The sequence below is a fragment of the Muntiacus reevesi genome, chromosome 11 (assembly GCF_963930625.1).
Source record: "Muntiacus reevesi chromosome 11, mMunRee1.1, whole genome shotgun sequence".
NCBI lineage: Eukaryota > Metazoa > Chordata > Mammalia > Artiodactyla > Cervidae > Muntiacus > Muntiacus reevesi.
The window spans coordinates 16920356-16945380 of NC_089259.1; the positions used below are offsets into that span (position 1 = coordinate 16920356).

Genomic DNA, 25025 nt, shown 5'->3' on the forward strand with positions numbered 1-25025 from the left:
AAGGAATTCTCCAGGTTGCTCCTCAGCTTTCCGGAAGAACAGATCATCACACAGTGCTGGATTGCTGAGTGGAAGGACCAGAAGAGGAGACTGAGAGTCACTCTTTCTGTTCTTTACCAAGTGTGAATGTTCTTTGTGCTTCTTTATAAAGAACTCTTGCCCACCTCTAAAATCAAGTAAGGATTTTGAAATAATTTAAAAGAAGCTGTTTTTGTCTGTGTTGTAATTAATAATGTATTTTAAAATGTCCACGTCCAAATTAAATGAGCTATAAGCTGGACTTCCCTGGTGTTCTGGCTGTTGAGTCTGCCTGCCAATGCAGGGGACATAGGTGTGATCCCTGGTCTGAGAAGATCCCACATGCTGAGGAGCAAGGAAGCCCGGGCCCCACAAGTGCTGAGCCTGTGCTCTGGAGACCGTGCACCGCAACTAGCAGTCCAGGCACCTAGAGCCTGTGCCCTGCAACACGGGAGGCCACTGCAGAGAAGCCTGCGTGCCGCAACTGCAGAAAGCCCTCGCAGCAATAAAGACCCAGTGCAGCCAAATTAATTAATTAAGTTAAAAAAAATTATAAATGAGCTGTGAGCTGATGTGTTTGCAGTACGTGCAGTGCATCTCCAAACACAAGGGGATTCTGAACTTCATGAAGAATAGCACTCACTCCAGCAGATTCTGGACCAGCCCAGTGTTCTGTTTTGTTCAGATGCTGGACTTAACCGTATCACCTCTAGAGAAGTGGTCTACAAAGCTGGGCATGCTTAAGTGTGTGTAAGGCCACCTTGTGGGGATACGTAAGGCAGTATTAGAATGCTTGTTTATCTTTATCTCATTGATTTTTAATGTTTGGGGTATATGTGTTTTATAATTTATGCACATAAATACATACATACTTTAATGGTACATATTTTGGGAAAAAGCTGACTGATAGGGGTATGTGACTTAAAAAATTGGAAACCACAGCTTGTGAGGTCCTGGGCTCCATCAGTTTGATGTGAGCATAACAAATAGGGTAGCCCTTTACCAACTTAACCCCACACCATCAGTGCTGTTAACATTTCTTCATCCTTTTTTTAGCATCTACTCGAACGCGAATGCAAAAGCAGAAAATGAATGAGAGCATGGATACATCAAACAGGGAAGAAAAGTGAGGACCCCACGACCTTGGTGGGCACGCTATGCGCATCCAGCTTCGTTGTCGTTGTCTCCTACAGATCTGACTGTAGGACTCTCCCAGGTTCTGTTTACAGCCACAGTTAGTGAAGAAGATAACACATATCTTTTTGGGGATAGCACAGTTGAGTAATTGTTGAGGGGATTCCTAAGCCACTGGCAACACTGTAGTCACTAGAACATGCATTGTTGTTGTCAAGATTGAAAATCTTGTGTCTGTTAATCAAATCTTATGTTGATCCTGTCATTGAAAAAGCTGTACCAGATGTTTCTATTTCCAAAGTACAGTAAGGCCCCTACATACGAACCTTCAAGACGTGAACTTTGAAAGATGTGAACAGTTGAATCCAGTGAGGAACCAGAACCTGTGCCGTCAACATCAGGCACGAAGTTGCAGCTTGCCTTCCGTCTCCTGTTGCTGATGGCCCTTCAGCTCTGCCGTCTCCCTCCTCCTGTCGCTTCTCCACCAGTATCGCTTCTTGCTGTTCACTCAGTGCCAGCCTGTGTGCCAGCTGTTGTACTGTACTGCTGTAGTTTCAAGGTACTGTACTGTAAGACTGAAATGTTTTATTTTTATGTGTTTTTAATGTATTATTTGTGTGAAAAGTATTATAAGCCTGTTATAGCACAGTACTATATAGCCAATGTGTTTGTCGGGTACCTAGGCTAACTTTGTTGGACTTGTGAGCAAATCGGACTTAAGAACGCACTCGTGGAAGGGAACTCGTTGATATGTAGGGGTCTTACTTAGTAATTGCTCTGCTTTACAAACAGTGGCAGGATCCCCCAGGAGTGAGTCTCACAACCTGTGCCTATCTGAGTACTTTGTCTTCTCTTGTGGCACGTATGATGTTTGCTGTTATTTTTATTAATTTATATTTATTTTTTAATTTAACATGAATACCCTTAGAAAATGCGTCTTGTCTTCCAAATGCAATTTGGCTGACAGCCCCCATTCACCCAAATGACCCTGAACTCTTGTGCTAAAACAGATGCTAGAAACAGGAGAAAATGACTGATTTTTTTACACATTAGACTTTAGTTTACTAATGGAAACTAAATGGGTGTACTGTGTTTTATAAATTTTAATTTTAAAATGCAAACAGAAAGCAAAAGTATAAACCTATGAGATACTGTCATACTACTGATACAGGTTTCATACCTCAGGACTTGTAAGAGTTTATTGATCCTTTTCTTTATCCAACTCATGCTTTAAAAATAAAGAGTTATTAATAGTACTCTTGGTTTTTATACCATTCAGATCACTGAATTCATTAAGTACCTGTCTAGTACTTGGAAAATAAAGTGTTCAACTAGAGCTTTGCTGTCGAGGACCTGAATCCAGTACATCCCAAGGACACTTTCTGACGTTTCTGGGTCCCAAAGAATCAAGATACAAAGTAATTTTACTCCACAAACAGACTGTTAACTATAGGAGCCTTAATTTTTTTTCTTAGAGAGTTTCCTAATTGCATCTCAGCAATGATTTTCCTCTCCTGAATTTGGGAAGAGGTTTTTTTTTTCTCCTGAAATGGTACATGTCTTTCATGTATCTTTTGAACTAGCAGTTGTCTTTTTTTTTTTTTTTTTAATTCAGCACGGTCTTACACTGGCACATTCAAAGCCACATTATTTCTAGTCCACAGTGCAGGTGATGAAAGGTCTTTGGGTTAGACATTAATGTTTCTCTCTCTGATTTTGTGCAGAAGCTTCAAATTAAAATAGCTATAGTAGAAAAAGAGGCGCTTTCCCCCTCCCCCTGACACCTAAAGGTGTAATTTAAACTATCTTGTGTGATTAACTTATTTAGAGATGGTATAATTTAAAATAGGTGGTATTTAAGGTAGCATCTACTAGCTTTTAGAAAATTACTTTGAGAGTTCTTTTCAAAAAGAAATTTGGTCTTATTTGTTAGAAAGCAAAATTTTATTTTGTGCTCAGTTAAGTTGCAAACTTAATTTTTTGACAGTTTTCTTGGTAACACAGGCACTAGAAAGCTTTATCTCACTTCCTCATTCATTTTTGCATGAATATCATACAAATCAGTTAGCTTTTAGGTCAAGGGCTTACCATATTACTGGGCCTTTTGCTAATAAGTTCATGTTAGAATTAGTGTCAGAATTTAAGGAACTTCAGAGATTGTGTATTGAGATTTCTTACATAAGACTTCAGATACTGCTTTATTGCTTTTTGTATTGGTTAAAACTGTACATTTGAAATTGCTACATTACTATTTTCTACAATTAACAATAGTCTGTCTATTTTTCAATAAATTAGTTAAGAGTCTCAGTAGTCCGATGTGGTCTTTGTATTAAGTGCAGTAACAGTCTCTTCTGTATCTAAATTCTCTTCTAGTATCTCGTCCATTGTTAGCATTTAATGGGCTTTATATGCTGATGAATCCCAAATTTATTTCTCCAGCCCTGACCTCTTCATAGAAGTCAGAGCCCTGACAGCCAAAAGAACTCAATTCCTACCCCACCCAGCTTCTCAAAATATAAACCAAAATCAAACAACAAACACCACCTTGTTTCTACCGTGGTCTTTCCCCATTTTACTCAACACATACTCGCTCAAGATAAAAAAAACTTGTCTTCTGTTAGCTCATGTCTGGACCACTGTTAGACTTCTGACTGGTCTCAGCCTCCCTCCTCACCTTTCTACTTCTTGAAGAGTGAAAATGATCCTTTTAAAGTGAAAATGGCTTGGCTGCGCTCCTCTCCTAGGGGTACTCACACTGTGGATTATTGCCTCCTTCTCCTCGTCGTGCTCATGCTGCTTTATCCACAGTGGCCTTTTTGTCTTGTGATGCCAAGCCTATCCCTGGCGTGGGCTTTTACATTTGCTGTTCCTTCTGTCTGTAAGTGATCTTCCCCAACAATTTTGTTTAGCTTGTTTCTTCTTATCTTTCAGGGCTCTCAGCTCAAAGGTCTTCCTTGACACCCAAGCTAAAAATCCTTCCTCTGTACTGTGCCACTGTCCTTTGAAAGTGTAACAGCATCATCACCATCAGAAATGACCTTACTCAGCTTGCCTATTGCCTGTTTACCCATCCTGGGCTCAACCTGACAGGTCTCACCCATTACTGTAGTTCTAGCATCCAGAAGGCCATATGCGGGGGGGCGGCGGGGGGCGGTGCAGAAGGTGTTTTCCAAGTATATGGAAACAAGTCATATTCTCTCCCTCTTTGGAGGATATCTAGCTAGAACTCCATCCACCCCTTCTTACTAACATGTACTCTGGCAGAGTGGTGACCCACTATGGAGTCTCATGAAGGGTAATCCATTTTTCATCCCTAAATAAACTTGCCTGTTTTTCTCTCTGGGTGGTCCCATGTTTCCATGAAATGAGTTCATAAAAGAAAAAGGCACTGAGGATAACTTCAGAAGACTGTCAGAAAAGGGCAAGAAAGAGGAAGAGAAGGTTCGGGAAGACACTGTAAAATATAAAGGCTTTTGGTCAGTGACAGCAGGTCTAGCAGGGTGAGGAGAAGCTGGAAGTGAATGAAGCCTGTGGACATCTGACCGTGACAACTGAAGCTGTGGAACGCCTCAATGTTTCTTTGCGGAGAAAGCAATAAACCTACCAGGACATGCACACACATGGTGTGAGCCTGTTTTAAAATAACCCACACTGTACAGTTCCAGAAATGGGATTCTGACTTAATTAGAGACATTCGAACTCCTTGACCTCTACCAGACCAGGTCTGCAAAAACAGATAAACAGAAAGAAACAATGATTCAAGAGACCTCACCAGTAAAGACCAATCACTCATAGGTAAGTGTATGAATAGTAATTAAACTGTTTAGAAGTCATCCAGGTTTTAGGGTAGGCTTTGTTATGATGCCTTATCTCAGTGACTGCTTTAAAAAATTAGTTTATATGAAACAATCTGTGTGTATCTAAGAGACATAAGGTGGGTAGAATCTTGCTGCTTCTGATGAATTAAAAAACACACACATTTGTTCTGTTACTTACAAATGAGCGCTTTATTATCAAACAGTTCAGCATCAGAACGAGGTTTCTAATTCCAAAAAAGGTTTCTTCACATAGTATCATATTGTGAAATACACGTTAGGACGCTGACACCGCAGCCTACATCCTGGTTCAGTTTCTCATTTGCTGTTGGGTAACTTGATCTAAAAAGTATAAATTTACCTCATTCGTGCTACTGGTGCCCATGAAATGGAAGTATTAGTTCCTTTTCAGCTGCTACTTTTATAATCACACTGTGCCAAGTTAAAAGACCTGTTCTGTGGAGACATAAAAGTCAACTACAAGAGAGAACCGTTTTTACTTACAGAGGCAAATCTCTTAACACAAAAGTAAAAGGACATTATGCAATTATGTAAGACAAATCAGCCCAGGAATAACAGTCTCTCAAAGATAGTATTTCATACTCAATAATTTCATATGGGAAATTAATGACTCAGAGTAAAACGGAGAATTAAAATCAGCCCTTGGGTCTTCAACAATTTAATTGCCAAGGCCTTTTGTGAATTCTAATTAATGCTTTAAATTAGCCACTATTCCTCAGAACAATGTACCATAATAGGAACCTCAGCTGTTTTAAATTTGTTTTGCCTAAGTTATTCCTTCATCCAGTGTTCCATAAATAAAGCTGTTCAGGCATGATTAAGATTGATAATTAGTTGAGTGCCTGCTATAGGCAAGGCAACGTGCTGGATGCTGAAAGTGTGCTAGTGAGAGCACTCCTGGTCAAGCTTCTCTGTGTGGTACCAGCCTGTTGAATATGGAAATTTGGCCAGAATAGCATATACTTAGACCCCTGTACCAAAAGTCTTCAACTTAAGTGACTCGTAAGAGGAAATGGTAAATATAGTAAGACATTTCAATTTTTTCCCCTTGAGCTTAGTCCCATCTGAACAGAGCATTTAATGCCTTCTCTTGTAGACAGTGGATTTCAGAAGCGGGGGAAGACTCGCAACCATCCCCTTGTTTTGACAGAACATGTTCAGCCCAAATGTAGCACATCATCAACACTATTAAGAAGAAGTTATTCTCTGACTGTTGCAGGGACAGTGGAAACACTAAAACTTCTTTCTTGCAGGTGAGGGTCAGTTTTTAAAGGCTCCAACTCTGCTTGCTTTGCTGATAAAGTTCTTCAAGAGATCATGGTCCATTTCTGCAAAGCCCGAAGTCTGTGTTACTACAGTCAAATGGTTTATGCAAAACCTGAAGCAGAATTCTTCTAAGTCCTAGGGACGACAACAGAAATATTTTAGCAAATTCACATATCCTGATGCAATGCAACACAGCACAAAAATTCCTAAAACACAAAGGTGAGGAAAGAGGATTTCATGGCCAACAGAAAGAAATGCTGGGACAGCAGTACCTAAAGAATAGCTGTAAAACTATACAGCTGATGTGAGTCTATGCTTGTAAAAATGTAAATAACAGAGGAAAGCATTCAACTTCCTCCACACTAACCAATGCAAAAAATGAGACATTTTCTTCCCAGAGATAGGCACCGCTGTGTATTGTTCATTCCTCTTTCACTATTTATTTAGAGTACAACACTCTTTTTTGTTTGTGTAATAAATGTTTCTTTATTGTGTGAATGTATAGAGTAAATTGATTAAAAGATTTTCTTTATGTTGAGCCCAAAACTCCTCTTTTAGTCTTCTGGGGCTTAAATAGTTCTACCTGTAAAGAATTTGTGAGGAAAACTTATGCCATGAAAGAGTCATCTGGGAAACTGCTTCTCTGAAGTCATGAACAGACCACTGCTCTTTCTCCTTCACAAGAAGACAAGGCTGGTTAGGCTTCATCAGATCACACAGAGCTTCAGTAGTCTGAAGTGGGAAAGTGCTTGGAAGAAATCACAACTTTCTGCTGAGAGAAACTCCACAGATTGGAGATTTCTGGCTTACTGTAATGTACGCTACGCCAAAAAAAAAAGTCCCATAGTGATTCCCTTGATTAGATCTGCAAACTTGAGAATCAGAAATCAGGTGGCTTGACACACTTCTGGCCCCAGAGAACTGAGAACTAAAGGCAGGCGGCCTGTGGAGACCCTGACGGCCTCGGGCCCTGGGCTATGTCGCCCGCCACATCTCCTTCATGTCTGTGCTCAGCTCTCCTTGGTGAGACCTCCCTTCCTTTCTCGACCACGATTTAAACCTTCAAATTTCATCTCAGTCTAGCCTCCTCCCACTGCCCTTCCCTAACTTACTTTTTTATATCACTTATCACCACCTAACAGAACACGTATTGTATTAGTTTATCTATTGCCCTCACCAGCAGAAAGTTCCATGAGGGCAGAAATTTTGGTCTATTTTGTTCACTTCTTGTACCCTCAAGTGCCTAGAACAGTGTCAGGCATTTAATGGGCACTCAGTGGGTATCTGCTGAGCCAGTGCATAAACACTGCTGATTTTAAAATATGGAGACAATAGAGAATTGTGGTAGAATGGGTGCTTCTGAAATTGGTCCAATCTGGGATTGCATGCCAGTTTTAAAATTATTATTAATAGTTTACTAAGAATTTAATCTCTCAGATTCAAGCTTCCTCACTTGTAAATTAGAATAATAATAATACCTATATTCTTATCGGGTTCTTTTGAGAATTAAGCACGATATGAACTGTGCTTCGAATAATCCCTGGCTTGTATTAATTATATATTAAGGAGTTGGTGATGAACAGGGAGGCCTAGTGTGCTGCGATTCATGGGGTCGCAAACAGTCTGACACGACTGAGCGACTGAACTGAAGTGTAGTCAAGCATGAGGGATAATTTGCTGAAAAGGTCCATTTCTTTTTTTGTCCATTTCTTATTTGAGTCAGCAAGTAAGAATACTAGTCACATCAAATGCACTGTTCTTTATAAAAACTTTTATGTGACGTAAGCACTGAGTCAATCTTATTTGTGGTCTGTCATGCTAATTTAGGATATAACAGTCAGTCTACCTCTAAAGGCAAAGTGGGACATTCATTAAACAAACATTTAGTGAGCACCTCCTATGTGTCAGGCACCATTCTAGGCACTAGGGATCTGGCAAAGTCCTTGCCATTCCTCAAGGAGCTTGCTTTCTAGAAAACAGAGGGCTGGATGGTAAGCGTTCAAATAATTCACATAAATAGGAAATGTGAAGAAGTCTTGCAAATTAAGCCTAGTTCAGAGGGAAACAGTATGTGCCCGCCATCTCATCATTTGAGGCAGTCCAGAAGAGTCCAGCATTACCGCTGTGACTGTAACAAACTCTTGAAAAAGCACGTAGCTACTATTTGACCATGAAGCATTCTGCGTGTTGTAAGTGCCCAATGTATTATTACCTTGATGAAAGACAAATATTCACTATGCTTTTAAATGTCCATGCTTCAAGGTAGGGAAGTTTGTTTTTTGTTTTTGTTTTTAATGTTAAGTGAAAAAAACCTAGTATTTAGAGATATACACATAACCTAGGAAAAAAATCAGAAGGAGTTGTATAAAATGTTTGTGTCCTCTGGTTGATGAGGCATTTCCTTCCTCATACTTTTTGTATTTTCTGAATTTTCTTTAATAAGCATATCATAAGCAGAAAAGAAGCTATAGCCTTTTTTTTGCTCACTGCTAAAATGTCCCTGTTCTTTGACAAAGGAAAGGATATCCTTAAGGAAATCGACTCCAAGGAGTCTGGCCTGTTTCCTTAAGATTTAACTCTAAGACAAGTTTTCTTTATTATCAAAACAATACATGGTCACTATAGAAATTTCAGGAAAAACTAGCAAAGATAACGAAATAAAAATCATCTACAATCCCACCAATTCAAAGGTAACCATTGACTATATTTTTCAGTCTTTTTTTCTATGTAGATAATAAATTTTGGTCTTTTTCAATTTAGCTATTTATACTTAAATTTTAAAAATCTTTTTATTTAACAAATATACTTATTGAAAAATAGAACCATAGTTTTTCAGTCAGTGATATATCTTGAATAGTATTAACATCGTTTTTCAGTTCAGTTCAGTCGCTCAGTCATGTCCGACTCTGAGACCCCATGGACTGTAGCATTCCAGCCTCCCTGTCCATTACCAACTCCCCGAGTTTATTCAAACTCATGTCCATTGAGTCAGTGATGCCATCCAACCATCTCATCCTCTGTCGTCCCTTTCTCCTCTCGCCTTCAATCTTTCCCAGCATCAGGGTCTTTTCAAATGAGTCAGCTCTTCACATCAGGTGGTCAAAGTATTGGAGCTTCAGCTTCTACATCAGCCCTTCCAATGAACACCCAAGACTGATCTCCTTTAGGATGGACTGGTTGGATCTCCTTGCAGTCCACGGGACTCTCAAGAGTCTTCTCCAAAACCACAGTTCAAAAGCATCAATTCTTCGGTGCTCAGCTTGCTTTATAGTCCAACTCTCACATCCATACAGGACTACTGGAAAAACCATAGCCTTAACTAGATGGACCTTTGTTGGCAAAGTAATGTCTCTGCTTTTTAATATGCTATCTAGGTTTATCATAACTTTCCTTCCAAGGAGTAAGCATCTTTTTATTTCATGGCTGCAACCACCATCTGCAGTGATTTTGAAGCCCCCCAAAATAGTCTGCCACTATTTCTGCTGTTTCTTCATCTATTTGCCATGAAGTGATGGGACCGGATGCCATGATCTTAGTTTTCTGAATGTTGAGCTTTAAGCCAACTTTTTCACTCTCTCTCTTCTTTCACTTTCATCAAGAGGCTCTTTATTTCTTCTTCACTTTCTGCCATGAGGGTGGTGTCATCTGCACATTTGAGGTTGTTGTTCAGTTGCTAAGTTGTGTCCAACTCTTTGTGACCCCAAAGACTGTACCATTGTTTAAACAATTTTCTTCTACCTTTATGCTGTATTTATGGTGTTGGAGAAGACTTTTGGACTGCAAGGAGATCAAACCAGTCAATCCTAAAGGAAATCAGTCCTGAATATTCATTGGAAGGGCTGATGCTGAAGCTGAAGCTCCAACCCTTTGGCCACCTGATGCGCAAAACTGACTCATTTGAAAAGACCCTGATGCTGAGAAAGACTGAAGGCAGGAGGAGAAGGGCACGACAGAGGATGAGATGGTTGGATGGCACACCCACTCGATGGACATGAGTTTGAGTAAACTCCCAGAACTGGTGATGGACAGGGAGGCCTGGCGTGCTGCAGCCCATGGGGTTGCAAAGAGTCAGAAATGACTGAGCGATTGAACTGAGAACTGAGATATTTATGCAGAATTTTTTTAATTTTTAAAAATTATAAACAATGCTGCAGGAAACGTCTTTGAAGCTAAATCTCTGAATCCATGATTACTTCCTTAAGATAACTTTCTACAAGTGAATTCCTTAAAGAATTAAATTTTTAAAGCTTTTATTACATATTATACCAAACTGCCCCAACTGATAATACTAATTTGCATTCTCCTCAGCAATTTAGGAGAATACCCATTATCCTGAGCCTGTACTATTTCTAAAAATAGATTTCCCTATTGACAACTGAAAAATTATATCTTATTTTCATTCTTAGTTTTCATTTGTTCATAAATCCATTTGGTCCATTTTTTTTCCATCAAACTGCTCATGTTATTTTTTTTTAAAGAATTATACATTAACTATGGTAAACTTGCTTCACTGTGTTAAAGATATTTTTTTCCAGAGTGTCATTTATTTTCTATTTGTGTGTGTGTGTGCGCGCGCGTGTGTAAACATTTTGATTTTTTGAGATCAGATCTATCCTTTTCTTATGGTTTCTGCCCTTGAGCTCCATCCTAACTTTATATAAACATTCCCTTATATATTTTTTCTTTTAGTACTTTATTTAAATTAAATATTTAAGCAGAGTTTCTTTCAGTGTAAGCTGAGCTCGTTGAAAGGATGCTCTTCTTACCTGAGCTTCATACTTCACGGCGGCCGACAGCAGCGCGATGGCATTCTCCTCGCAGATTCCTTGCTTGATAGTTTGTTGGCAGAGTTTTTTCAAACGATTTTCTCTATAAAATGTAGCCAAATCAAGCAATCCTGGTAGAAAGAGATGTTTATTAGGGGAGTGATCTCAAGTATCCTGATTTAAACTCACTCAACCTGTCAGAGATGATTTTAAGTACTGTGTTGGCCAGAACTTTCTGTTCAGATTTATCTGTAACATCGTATGGAAAACCCCACATGAAGTTTTTGGCCAACCCAATATAATCCTCAGCGAAGGGGTGTGGGAATTGAAGCTTAGTCTGACGCACACACTGTGCGTGTGTGGCTGGATCTAAGGACACGGCTGTGCTGACAGCAAGTTTCACTCAAACACGGGGCTATGGGGGAAGCAGTAGGAGTGAAAATGGTGTTTCCTCCGGTTACCTCCCGCCACCCCCGCCAAAGCATCAGCACCTTCCCAGCAGCATTCACACGTGCTGTGAGAGCTGCTTCAAACACCTGCTCAGGTGTGCTTCTCCTTCAGAAGTTACTCTTCAGTCTCGTGGCTGGACCATTTTTCCTGACTTCCGCGTACTCAGATGCCCAAGAGTTCAGTATTCAGACTCTTATTTCACTTATTTCCCTAAATGATCTCCAGCCTCGCAGTTTTAATACTGTCTGGTAAAAACCTGATTCTTGTTATATTATCTGTCATCTACTTTCAAATAATACAACATAGAGTGATTTAGATGTTTAAGATGATTTTTAAGCTACTCCAAGGGATACTGTCGGAGAAGGAAATGGCAATCCACCCCAGTAGTCTCTTGCCATGGACAGAGGAGCCTGGCAGGCTGCAGTCCACAGGGCCGCAGAGCTGCACAGGGCTGAGTGACTGAACACGCACACAGGGACACTGTGGAAAGACTCTAATCAAGGATGGTCAGTCAGGGGGTTTCCCTGGTCATCCAGTGCCCAGGGCGCCAAGCTTCCGCTGCAGGGGGGCAAGGGTCCAATTCCGAGTCAGGGAAGATCCCACATCTGCTCAGTGCAGCCAAAAGAGAACGGTCAGTCAGTCAGTGTTTGAAAGGCCCTTGTCAAATGGCTTCAATTATGGCTATTTAAATCTCCATTTGAGGATTTGTTAATTACCATAAAGAATGCCACTGGTGAAGTGAGTGGCCCTCAAGTTATGTCACTCGGCTAGAGAGACTGTGAGAGTCCCCTCCACCCCTGCATGAATGGGATCCACACCATGGGCTCAGCAGTCCTACACCCTGGGAAGAATAGAACACTTGCTAGGTCCAGTTCAGTCCTGGTTGCCACCTGATCAAAAGCTAGCTAAATCATGACTCTAGACTGTTGTCATGTTTACTTCAAGATAACCTTTTCATGGAAGGTACTGCATAGAGGGCCCAAAGGACACAGGGCCAGGATTTCTTCAACCTTACAGTAAGTTTTACACAATGTGGTAGATTTTAGTTGGAAACTTGCTTTCATTGTAACATGACAAGTATTATCATAGAAGAAAGGCCTATGGCCCACTGGGGAAACAAGTCTTTTGCAATCTTGAGAGCCGTGAGTGACCTGATTGTTTCTAGTCAGTTCTCAACAACTCTCAGATTCACACTGACAGCTCCCCACACCCCAGGCACCAGACTCACATATGCGTGTGCTCACAGGTACTGCCTGGATCCTCCGCTCAGGAGGGCCCAGCTCTGCACCTGCTCCAGGCAACCCCTCCCCACAGTGGCCAGGGAGCCACGTGCCCGCTCCTAGACCACACTTCGTGCACCTGGGACTCTAGGAAAGTGTGAAAGTGCTAGTCACTCAGTCATGTCCAACTCTGCGCTCCTGTGGACTATAGCCCGCCAGGCTCCTCTGTCCATGGAATTCTCCAGGCAAGAATACTAGAGTGGGTAGCCATTTCCTGCTCTAGTGGATCTTCCTGGCCCAGGGATCCAACTGAGTCTCCTGCATTGCAAGTGGATTCTTTACCGTCTGAGCCCCCAGGTACCCTGGGACTCCCTGCCTAATCAGCCCTGAGGCCACACACGCAAGTGTTTCCTCCCCTCGACCATGTCACCAAGGTACAGACCCCCAGTCCCAAGGGGTGGCCAGGGCGGGATGGATGGAGCATGGAGAGTAGGCTGGGTGCCCGCACGCCTCTTGTGATGCCGGATGTAGCTGGTGGTGGGTAAACAAAGATGGCAGATACCAAGCTGGAGGCCAGGAGCCTGACCTTCCTACACAATGGTGTCCTAGCACGGAACTCCAAGAGACCTACTCTCAATTCCAGATGAAATGCCAAGCTGGCCTCTCAGTTCTTAATGAAGGTGTATTTTTCAAGGTATGAGGATTTAACACATTTTATTTGAAGCTTTTAGCTTGACACATAACTTTAAATTTTTAGACATGTGGTATGTAGGCCTCCTTTAGACTCTTGCCCAGGGGCCTATAGAAAACCTGCCACACAGATGTCTAAAAGGCAGCTCAGACTCCTTTGATTTTTCAAACTCCAGAGCAAAACCTGGTGCTCTCCATACTCAGGCCAACTCCCCCATCCTTCTCTTTCCCCCACACCCCACAACCAACCACCAACAAATTCCGTTAGCTCGCTTTGTAAGATGTGTCCAGACTCTCATTTCTTTCAACACCTCCATGCTAGACCACCTTAACCCAGGGCACCACCACCTTACATCTCAACCATTATGGTTCCTGATCTTTTCACTCCTGGAGTCGAAGCTGTCGGTGCCTCCTCCCTCCATAAAATACACAAACCCATCCTCCTTTTTTCCCCAAATCCTAGACTATGTGGCTGAGCATGGCCATCTAGAAACGACCACTCCCTGCTACTTCCTATGCAGCTAATTAAGGCCTTGGTCATCTCTGGTCCCTGGTTTAAAAGAAGTGGGACTTCCTTAGCAGACACCAGGGTTTGCCCTTGGTGCCTCGCCACTGTCCCTTCCTCTGTCCTGCTGTCTGCAGTGCAGATATGGCCGTGGACGTGAATCCAGGGGCCACACATAAGGATGCCTTGCACTGTGTCCCTGGGTGACAGAGAAACCACCTTGTTAAAGCTACTTCCTTTTTCCATTTTATTATTAAAGCAAAAACTAAATACGCAACCCTCATTGTCAAAATCTTCCAAGGCTGACTATCACATCAAGACTAAAACTCAAGCCCTTCACCATGACCTCCAAGGCCGCATCTGGTCTTGGCCAGACCCAGCTGCCTGGCCTCAGTTACCTCCACTGCCCACCTCAGTCTCTCTCTCCCCGTCCTCCTCTTCCACGCACCCTCTGTGCTCCTGTCTCAGACCCTCACACTGTCTCTTGTTTAGCATGCTCTTCGCCTGGGTGTCTGCTTGCTTTCCCCCTGCTCTCTCCTCAGCACACTTCCTCACGGAGGCCTTCCCTGACCTCCTGACTGACCGCTTTGATTTCTTGTTAAGGGCTGGCCTCCCTCCCCTGAGCACCAGCTCCACGGGGCAGGGCTCGGTCTGTCTCCCTCACAGGTGCCGAGGGGAGCGTGGCACATCGTGGGCCCTGGCTCTCCAGCACTGTGGGAGGAAGGAAGGAAAACTGGAAAACTTCAGAAATCACACTTCTGTTCACCCAAGGAAAATTAAATGTTGATCTGTAAAAAGTGTTACCAGCTTTACACATGTAAAATGAATACTGAATTTTAAAATGTGAGGCTTAAACTCTTTCTTTGGCTCCTTACAGAAGCAATTCTTTAATTCGTCCGTCCCACTGGCCAACGACACTGACAGCTGTAAGCTGAATCTGTTTTTCACCCTGTGCCCAAGTGGACACCCTGTGTTGCTTTCTTACCATCAGTAACCCTGAAGTGCCGTGAGGAACTGGACCACAGCAGTCTGTCCCAAAGAGACAGTCACAGTTATGGAGACCAGTAGGGCTTCTTATTACATGCATCTTACCATTTTTATAATGTAAATATCTTGAAGGCAGCAGGTTGTGGAAACTAAAAAGCTATGTTCGGTGTCTAGCAATTCAGGCTGAATGGCACCCACACCACAGTGTTGATGGGTTGATAATTCACCCACCTCTCATTTTATCCATCAAGTCAACCTTTGTATGAAGCGGGAAGAAGGAAAGAGTTTGGGTTTAGCACACAAAAACAGAACTACTTTTGTGACTTCCCTCACAGAGACTTCCTTTGAGGCTCTACACAAACCACCTTTTTGCCAAACTCTTGGTCAAGTCTGGTGGGAATTACCTACTGCCTCCTCGGGGGACAGGCTGATGCTGTCTGTGTACAGGTACTCCAGGAAGGCTCGGTAAACAGGATACGAAAATTCACTCATTTCTACAATATCATCCTCGTTGTCTTCCAATGAAGAGCGAAAATGCTCACACCTGAAGGAAGAAAGATGTCAGGTCCTGGCTTCTGGGCAAGAGCCGATAACCTTCCTGAGGAGCACGTGCTCGTAGTGGTTAAAGAGGAAGCAACTAACAAGCAGAGAGGAAGAACACAGACCACACACCTTCATGTCCTGGCCTGGGTCCCTGGCTTCCTCTGCTGGCCAGAAGTCTGCAAACAGTGGTTTACTGGAGGAGGCTGCAAAGGCTAGCCTGCTGTGGGGCGGCCGCCTCTCTGGTCACAGACTCCCACGGGTCCCTCCCACACCATGTCCACAGAGCAGCATTTATAGAAATCAGGTGGCTTTATTTTTTTAAATTCTGAGTAATTTTTGTTTCTTCTCCTCCTGTTATGGGTTGAATTGAATCCCCAAATTCACAGACTGAAGTCCTAACCTCAGAATATAACCATATTTGGAGAAGGGATCAAATTAAAAGTAGGTCATTAGGGTGGGCCCTAAACTGATACCACTGGTGTCCTTATAAAAAGGGGGTTTGAACACAGGGAGAGCATCACGTGAAGACTGGAGTTATGCTGCCATAAGCCAAGGAGGGCAAAAAACTGGCAGCAAACCACCAGAAGGTGGGACGGAGGATGGAACAACCCACTTCATTCAACAAGATCTTGAATTTCTAGCCTCCAAAACCATAAGAGAATAAATTTCTGTTATTGAAACCAATCGGCCTACAGAACTTTGTTACAACAGCCCTAACAAACCACAACCTCCTCATTTTTATGAAGGTTTATGGGCAACAGTAGAAGTGAACAAATATTGCACAGCCTGGCCTTACTAAGAAGTGAACTTGAGACTGAAATACTATACTGTGTTTGTGATTCACTGCAGGAGGATTTGGATGTCTGTTACACAACAACAAAATGAATTTCAAAATCATTAGGCTAGAAGCAAGAAGCCAGGCAGAGAAGAATACATACTGTTTCATTACATTTACATCACCTTCTAGAAAATGCTAACTAATCTATACTGACAGAAAGAAGATCAGGGTTTGCCCCAGGGCTAGGGCCTGAGGGGTCTTTGAGGGGGGTGATGCCAGTGTTCTGTGTCCTGGTGTGGAATGGTGGTTTCCAGAGAATATACAAATGTCAAAACTCCTCAGGCTGCACATTTTAAATGGATGCTCAAAAATTACCCATTAATAAAAGTGAATTTTTAAAAGTCTATCTGTTAGTTTTACCCCAAACCTTGCTGCTCTTGTCTTTTTTCAAGGTCTAAACCTACAGTATCCCACAACTGATTAAGGAGAGTGACTTTCATGGGCTGCACTCAGGTCCTGGGCAGGGAGGTTCACTTAGGTCAAGCAGCCCCAACAGGGCTCAATAGATGCTCACCGCTGGCTGGATGGCTGCTCTCCAGCGCCAAGGTGGACAAGCTATCTACAGAGTCTCTGAGGAAGCCGATTGTGTATGCCCTGCACCACACCCCACCCACTGCATACGACGGCTTCTATGATTTCTTGTTTCACATATAACATATTTTCCCTGCTGTACTGTCTGCTCATAAGGACAAAAAGATTTTTCAGAATCACTGTAGTGCCTGACACAGGTCTTTGCAAGTAGAATAATAAACATATTTATTTCAATTCTCAAATGATGCCTTACCTGATTTTGAGAAGGACTTTATGCACATAAATGTACTTTCCATCCACCAGAAATTTCAGGTCTGCGGTGTTGGGGTTGTCAAATTCCCTCTTCAGGGACTCGGCCACTGTGAGGTGGTCGTCAGGTTCTAAGGGAATGACACCAGTGTTTTCCAATGAAAATGCAGGCCAAATATAGTATCGCTTTGCTCACACTCATGAAAATACTGATTTCCCAAAATAAGTGACCAACTGAGCAGTGTGCTTTTTCCCCTAAATACAGATTTCCCGCTGCTGCAATCGTTATAAGAACCTCAGACACATCTGCTTGTAAATCTGGCAAAACAACTAAAGCCCCAACCACCTCACTAAATAAACATGTGGAAAGCTTGAGTAAATACACCCGCTAAAAATAAAAGCCATGGTTTCCCAGTCACATCAAAAAGTCATCCGAAGTTCTTTGAATTTTAGTATGAGATTTCTAAAACTTTTAAGGAAAATGAATCAGTCCGGTGAGTTCTCTTTCACAGGAGCCCGTGAGAGGGAAATGAATTGCCTGATACTGCACTTGACAAAAGTCCTCACTATTGAAAAACAACAGCATCAGAGTTTTCTTCCTAGCTCTCAGGCCATCACCCAACAGACAGCAGTCAGCTCACCCACAGACAGGAGGCGCCACGTGACGGCGGGCGTGGCGAAGCAGGCGAAGACGTCGTCGGTGGAGGAGAAGTGCGTGAGGTGCGGCAGGGTCACCGACTGCCCGCGGCACTGGCCCCACATGTACACGTGGCCGCCCTGCGTCTTGGCGGCCGACGTGTGTGCCGAGTGGCAGGCTGCAATCTCTATAATTCTAGGTTCACAAACACACACCAAGTAAACAGTCAACAGAAGAAACAAGTCGATTTTTCCTTCCCTTAGCATTAACTGATTAAAAAAAAAACAAACTCTTCATTAAGCCTAAGTTTGTAAATTTTCAGGCACCAAACCGTTATTTACATTTAAGCAATGTCTCAATACCACTTATACATCATGAAGGTCTGCTTGTTACCACTTCTAGCCAGTAGGCTGATAAAAATATGCACCTATTTTGAAACTGAAGTACAAGCCACGAGAACAGAGACTAAAAGACCAAAAAAAAAAAAAAAAGGTGGTTTAATTTTTTCTTAAAACACTGCTTACTTAAAGCAAATCAAAAAGATGTGGGGCATCTCCACCCAGGGTCAATAAATATTTTTATCAAAACGTCACCAATTTTAGGGTTCCGTGGAGCATGCTATGGGGCACCCCAACTCACACTGCAAGCAGTAAGTGCAGCAGTTCTGACTCGCTGACGATATCATCTAGAACCCCAGAGAGCAGTTTTCTGGGACCAACCATCATGTCAGACCCTACTTCAGTAAGTTCGTGGCTGACGGGCAGATAGTTCTCAGAACACTTCCAGATGGAAACCACTGTTTTGTTGACTTGAAACTTACTGTCTTCTCTAAGACCAAGCTACCACACAGACTTAAAATAATATTTTATCCCAAGTGAGGTGTCATCCTGATTCTGCCTTGGGCAATGGTACCAGCATTCCCAGAACTTTAGGAAATTTAGGGTCATCTCTGACTTCTCCTCCATCCTCACTTAGCACTTTCTTCAGAATATCCAGTTGGCAAAATAACAACAAATTCTTTTTTGGTAATGTCTCCTACTTGCCAGAGCCTCATCAAGCACACCCCAAATTCAGACTGATGTAACTCTTAGGTCTCCCTGTCTTAGACTTTCTCTCTCTTCTGACCTAAATTGCACAATGCTGTCAAGTTAATGACTCTCTTGAAAAACCATTCTCATGACTCCTTTCAAACCTTTCACTGACTTCCCACAAGACAAAAATCCAGACACATGTCCTTAAGGCCTACTATAATTTGCCTACCGTTCATGGCCAGCTTTCTTTCATGTCACCACACATCCTCTGTTTGAACAGAAAGCACTCACTGCCTCTCAGTGTCACTATGCACAAAGTCCTTGGTCGGGAATGTTATTGTGCACTTCAGTGGACCTCTCTTTTCCCTGATAACAAACGTTCCATGAAAAATGTAACTGACTGGAACACAATTGTGAACTTCTGTGCTAAACTACCCAATACCAGAAAACCAAAATAACTTCACCCCTACATTCACTTCAGAAATGTTTACCATGACCCTCCAAGAATGGGAAGCAGTCTCTGCCATTCATGCGAGGAGGCGGGATGCTACTTCCACAGCCAGGGAGTTAAAGATCCGGAGAAGCTGTGAAGGCTGGCCGTCCCTGGGCACGGCTAGGGCGTTTCCCTGGAACACCCAGTGCCACTAGGGAAGTCAGGGGTGGGACTTGGGCTTGGCTGACCATAGCAGCTGCTACAGCAACGAGAAGGGAGAAAGTTTAGAGGAAACTTCATGTCTGGGTTTGGGACTCCAGCATCTGCCAAAGCGCCCTGCCTTTGTCTGAGGTCATCTGTCCTTCATCTGATTCATATGAAAAAAGCAAATATGGAAGTTCAAATTGTCCAGTCATACATGTAGTAGACAATAAACTGAGCTAAGGTTTACTGCCAGGATGTCTGGCATTGTTGTTGCTTAGTCGTTAAGTCATGTCGGACACTTTTGTGACCCCAAAGACTAGTGTGCCATGCTCCTCTGTCCATGAAATTTTCCAGGCAAGAATACTAGAGTAGGTTGCCATTTCCATCTCCAGGGGAATCTTCCTGACCTAGGAATAAAACCCATGTCTCCTGCATTGGCAGGTGAATTCTTTACTGCTGAGCCACGAGGGAAGCCCAGGAGGTCTGGCGTAGAGCATACTTTATTTTGTAGCCAGTCATTCCTACTGGAAAAAAAGTTACAATACATTGACAATAAATGGATTTGGCATCACCTAAATAAAACGATCCACCACAACGGCACGGCTTAATGGCTAAGAAGTATGAGAACTAAAATGGCAGAGAATGAGAAAGAATGCAAAACAGAAAACTGAAGAGCGAAAATAAGGTAATTTGTGAAGAAGAAAAACAATAGAAAAGAAATCATGACCATTACAAGATCCAGAGCAGTGTTTCTCAATTCTGCTTCTGTGAGGCCAACACAGTACTAATTATTAATACCTCAAGAAACTACAAAATTCACAAAAAGTCAAGGCAAAGTGAGTTCTGAAATCAATTTAACTCAAAATATGTTTTTTATGGAACTTTAAATGCTGGTAAATCAAAGTATTGAAAATTCAGAAAGACTGGGAATGACTGAGTTAAAGAGAATCATTTTAACTATGAAAATCACTTCTCCGTGAACATAAAACGTTAGCATTCTTCATCATAAATAGTTTCTGTGAAAAAAATATTTTAAAAATCAGGTTTTTCTTGGGTTGTTATTTGAGCAAATAAACCACGTAGCCAGATTTTCACTTTCCACTTCTGGGAACACGCAACCAAGACCTGATGATCCACCCCACCCCGAGTTCAATCCTGTTCTTTCTAATTAGCCCAGCCTCCCCACAATGAGCCCCAAGAGTCACGAGTTCCTGAGAGGTAAGTCATAATGTTCCTGCAAAGCTTCAGTCACTGAAAAGGGTGGGGAGGTGCAGAACAAGCCTGTGCAAACCTAGAGGTTCCTCCCTTGCAATATTCGTGCGACAGAGAGCCCACAAGCTCAAAATCACCACACGAAATTCAAGCACAAGAAACTGAGAAAAGCAGGAACATCTCATTCAAAACACTCATCCTTGATATTCTAGCCAAAATCATGTTTAGGTGGGCAACATTAAGTATGCACATGTTTAGCAATTTCTACTTTTTTTTACCTATATAATTTAAAAAAACAAATGTTTTTAAGTTGTGAAGAGTTTTTAAAAAGACAGAAAGGAACAGGTAATCAGTGCCAGGTAGCTGGACACTCACATAACTCCCATGCCTGCGTCTCTTGCTCTCTGGCTTTCTCCCACTGAGTCGCCCTATATTCTGTCCGTCCCAGCGTGACTACAGTGAGAAGACCCGACACTCGCCCTGAGCCCATCAGGACCAGCAGCACGAGGCGAGGCAAACTGCTGGTGGGCACATGGCAGCCGATTCCATGAGCCCAAGGACAGAGGAGTTCAAGTTTATGTGAAGTGAGACACCACCAGAAAAATGGTAAAGCGCCATGCAGATATAGCTTGTTTTTATGTCCATGCTAACTCTGGTCCTTTCACACTTCTGTGCCGTGTTATCTAAATACTAAATGTCCTGAGTGACTGCATTTGCTGGCCTGAGACACTTTTGTGATTATTCAAAGCCTCAAGACGGTCTCTTCTCTTTTTATTGAGTAGCTCTGAACTACCTTTAAGAGAAATAAAAATGACATGGCTATTTGTATCTCCTGTGTGCCTGTCAACACAGGACCTTCATTATCTTCCCTCCTCCCCAGTTCTTTGTGTTGTTTTTTTTTTCCTGCTTGAATGGTTCACTGCAGCATCTGGAAACCAGCACCTGGTCCTGGGCAGGCATGGGGCAGGGAGAGATCCAGGACCACCTCCTGTGGACCCCCTCCCTGGTGTGATGCTAGGTATACTTCTGAGCTCAGCAGCAGACCCCTGCCAGTGGCCCTCTGAGGCCCCGCAGCCATGAGGCTGCAGGAGGCCAATGCAGACATAGGACAGGGGTGCCTCCTATGATCCTGGGGTGCCGCATACATGGCCCTCGGCCCCCGTGTGCCGCCAGTCTCTGTCTCTCTGTGTTGTTTAGTCGCTAAGTCTAGTCTGACTCTTTTTGCAAGCCTAACCCACCAGGCTCCTCCGTCCAGGGGATTTCCCAACCAAGAATACTGGAGTGGCTTGCCATTTCCTTCTCCATCATCCCCAGTTCTTAAGGAGTCTAGGGTCTTACTATAAGATCAGTGGCGGGTGGGGAGGTCAATACTCAAATGAAAATCAAGGGACTGAAAATGACTGGTTCTTCATTTTCACTGTTAAATATTCCGACAGAAATACAGAAAAGAACTACATACAAATGCAAAATAACTTATCCATATATTTAAAAATCAGATATCATAGAAATTGATATGTACACTAAAAATGAAAATAGCAATACTGATTTCTATGATATCAACCCTGGTTTAATAGAAAAGATAATGAAATGTTCGTGTTCCATGCTTCTGTGTCAAGAAATGAAGAGTGAAAAGGGAGTGATAAGGCCATGTTTGAGAAGTTCAAGAGACCTTCAAAAATAGTAGGATAATTTGGGGAAAAAAACTCTGGGGATATGCTAATCACTTATCACAACCTTGCGGTTCAATTCCTGGGTTGGTAGATCCTCTGTAAAAGGGATAGACCACCCACTCCAGTATTATTGGGCTTCCCGGGTGGCTCAGGTGAGAAAGAATCCACCTGCAATTCAGGAAACCTGGGTTTGATTCCTGGGCTGGGAAGATCCCCTGGAGCAGGGAACAGCTACCCACACTAGTATTCTGGCCTGGAGAATTCCACGGACAGAGAGGCCTGGCAGGCCACAGTCTCATGGGGCTGCAAAGAGTCAGACACGACTGAGCGACTTTCACTTCAGTACACAACCATGCACACAAGTGCACAAAACTACATTTTAATTTTATAACCATTTTGCTTTTCCTCATAGTGAGAGCCTAGGAGTTGAGGTCATGAAAAACAGCCCTACCCTTTTCAACTGGCAAATCTGATAAGTAGCTGGGTGAATGGCATTATACTCCCATCGGAGGTACTTTCATCTTCCTAAACCACAGAAGACAGACCTCAAATGTTATCAACTTCTTAAGAACATGAAATAGAGAACAATGGGAATGGGGGGAAAGGAAATTTCTGAGTGAAAAGAATAATGTGGAAGAGCTATTGGAGGTTTGGTCATTGTAGTTTGTATAGAGTAACTATTACAGGTATAGATGAAATATGGGTGACTAAAATAGAATATTTAACATACACTCAACCTTCCCCCAAATTCTAAAGCTAATTTTAAAAAGGAATAAATGGTCTTGTTCAGGAATATTCTAATACTAGCAATAAATTGCCCATAATTCTGTATCATGCCTCAGTTTTGTTTTATCACTGAAGAACACTGAATTCATTTTGAAAATACACATATTACCTGTCCTTTTCCAGAACGACAGGGGTAGGGTAGGACTGGTTACTTTTATTGCCAGTACCCAACTGGCCGTAAGAATTTGCGCCCCAAGCATACACTTGACCTTCATCTGTTAATACTAAAGTGTGTGCATAGCCACAGGCAACCTGAAAAGAGAAAAACCAAATCCACTCAGGCCTGCAAACAGAGCAAAACACGCTTTCAACAAGATAGGTTAAGAATCAAAAATGAAAAAGGGGCAACGGTAGCCAGAGAGGCAGGCATTAAAGTCAGCCAACACCCCTCCAGATGTAGCTTAGGCCCCACATGTGGTGAAAACTGCATTGAGATCAACATGAGTCCTGCAGTGACAAGAGTCCAGTTTAGCCACCTTTACTGTGGCATTCATCATGCTCACAGAGATCCAAGTGTGTGAAAGGAATAAGAAATAGACTCTTCTGTTTTTCAAGAACTACTTTCTCTTTTTATTATGAAAGTAAAACATAAATTCAATGTGAAAAAGATATAGAAAAATATAATTATGAAAGTCATCTTAAGGTCAGGATTGTTTATTTATAAAAAAATATAGAAATATACATTGAAAGCTTTTTTAAAAATGATCATACTGTATAAGTAGTCCTGTATCTTTTTACTTAACAGAGCATATGGCACTATTAAAATCCTTTGTAGCATCATTTCTGTTCATATAGATTTAGTATCACTTATTTAACTATTAACTTACTGTCTGATTGGATAAATTATGCTACATCTATTATTTACCATTGTTTTCTTTTTCTTTCATTCTTTTTCTGTTTTGTGTGCTCTAAGAACTATACCTTCTATAAGTCACTTTCTCTTTGGTGCCTTAATATATATGCCCTAAGAGCAGAATTACAGATCAAAGCAGGTGAATATTTTTAACGCTCTTGATACAAACTGCCAAAGTTTCCTTGGAAAAGACAATAAAAGTTTACATTCCAAGAGCTACGTGTGAGAGTGCATTGGAGATAAAAATTTTCTGACAAATATTACAACTAAATTCAGGAAAATAACTTTAACCTCTACTTCAACTTTTTATCCTGCTAAGACGACTGACCTTTTAAGCACACTGGTATGTCTGCCACCATAGATTTAAAAACAGGCACACGTAAACCCACAGGGGACATACCCGCTGGACACGAATGCCTTGGAGAGCTGCCACCCTGCAGGGGGTTGGCTGGTTGCCGCTGCTGCCGAGTCCCAGCTGCCCATTTCCATTGTAGCCCCAGACAAAGACCTGAGAGAAAACAAGAGACTCGATGCCCACAAAAGCCGAAAAGCAGTCATGGTCTCTGTCGTGAGGCCAGCAGAACACTGAGAAGGTAGACGGGCTTTTTGAAGCAACCCATGAAATGCCTTTCTTACCTCCCCGGTGTTCACCACTGCCATCGAGCACATCTGCCCGCAGGCTATGTTCACAACCACTTTATTCTGTAAGCAGCCAGTGACTCTTCGAGGGATCGGCTGATTGGCTGTTGATCCAGACCCTACCTGCCCAGAGTTATTATAACCCCATGCAAATACCTATTTGAAAGAAGAAATCAGTAAATAAAACACGCTAATATACAAGAGTGTCTCAAGTGGCACTTCTGGCCTCATTTTTGCCCTCCAAGTACTTGATATTCATAAATTCTCACAACATAGGCAGGGAGGTTTTCACAGGATGCATTCTCATAAAATATATTACTTTATAAAATTAGGTTATTGGCATTATCTACCTAAACAGCAATAATTATAATCAAATGTCATATAATCTTTATAAAATATCTACTTTGCCTCAGTCATATTTTCTAGCATTTGGGGAATTTTTCTTTTTGTGAAGAGAAGTAACAATACATCCTTCAACATTTTGCAGTTACACAAATCCTTACCACATACAGGTACATGTCATAATA

The 25025-nt window shown here is 42.2% G+C and overlaps 2 protein-coding genes across 14 annotated transcripts in view; one reads left to right on the top strand and one right to left on the bottom strand.

Moving 5' to 3' along the window:
* Positions 1-3462, top strand: part of RB1 (RB transcriptional corepressor 1) — a 117857-nt gene extending 114395 nt beyond the window's left edge. For 2 of the 3 annotated variants that reach the window (XM_065902290.1, XM_065902291.1), the window contains one exon: positions 1075-3462. In XM_065902290.1, coding sequence (XP_065758362.1) covers positions 1075-1148 — 74 coding nt within the window. In that variant the 3' untranslated portion in view covers positions 1149-3462. Of the gene's footprint in view, positions 1-1043 lie in introns of all 3 variants that reach the window. The other variant, XM_065902292.1, reaches the window with a different exon arrangement.
* Positions 3463-5084: 1622 nt separating this feature from the next.
* Positions 5085-25025, bottom strand: part of RCBTB2 (RCC1 and BTB domain containing protein 2) — a 43148-nt gene continuing 23207 nt past the window's right edge. For 8 of the 11 annotated variants that reach the window (XM_065902297.1, XM_065902296.1, XM_065902293.1 and 5 more), the window contains 8 exons: positions 24496-24654; positions 24260-24367; positions 23116-23258; positions 17675-17865; positions 17038-17164; positions 15277-15416; positions 11021-11151; positions 5085-6389 (listed from right to left, as the gene is read on the bottom strand). In XM_065902297.1, the coding sequence (XP_065758369.1) occupies positions 6249-6389; positions 11021-11151; positions 15277-15416; positions 17038-17164; positions 17675-17865; positions 23116-23258; positions 24260-24367; positions 24496-24654 (1140 nt within the window). In that variant the 3' untranslated portion in view covers positions 5085-6248. The remainder of the gene's footprint in view (positions 6390-11020; positions 11152-15276; positions 15417-17037; positions 17165-17674; positions 17866-23115; positions 23259-24259; positions 24368-24495; positions 24655-25025) is intronic. The other 3 variants (XM_065902301.1, XM_065902302.1, XM_065902303.1) reach the window with 1 other exon arrangement.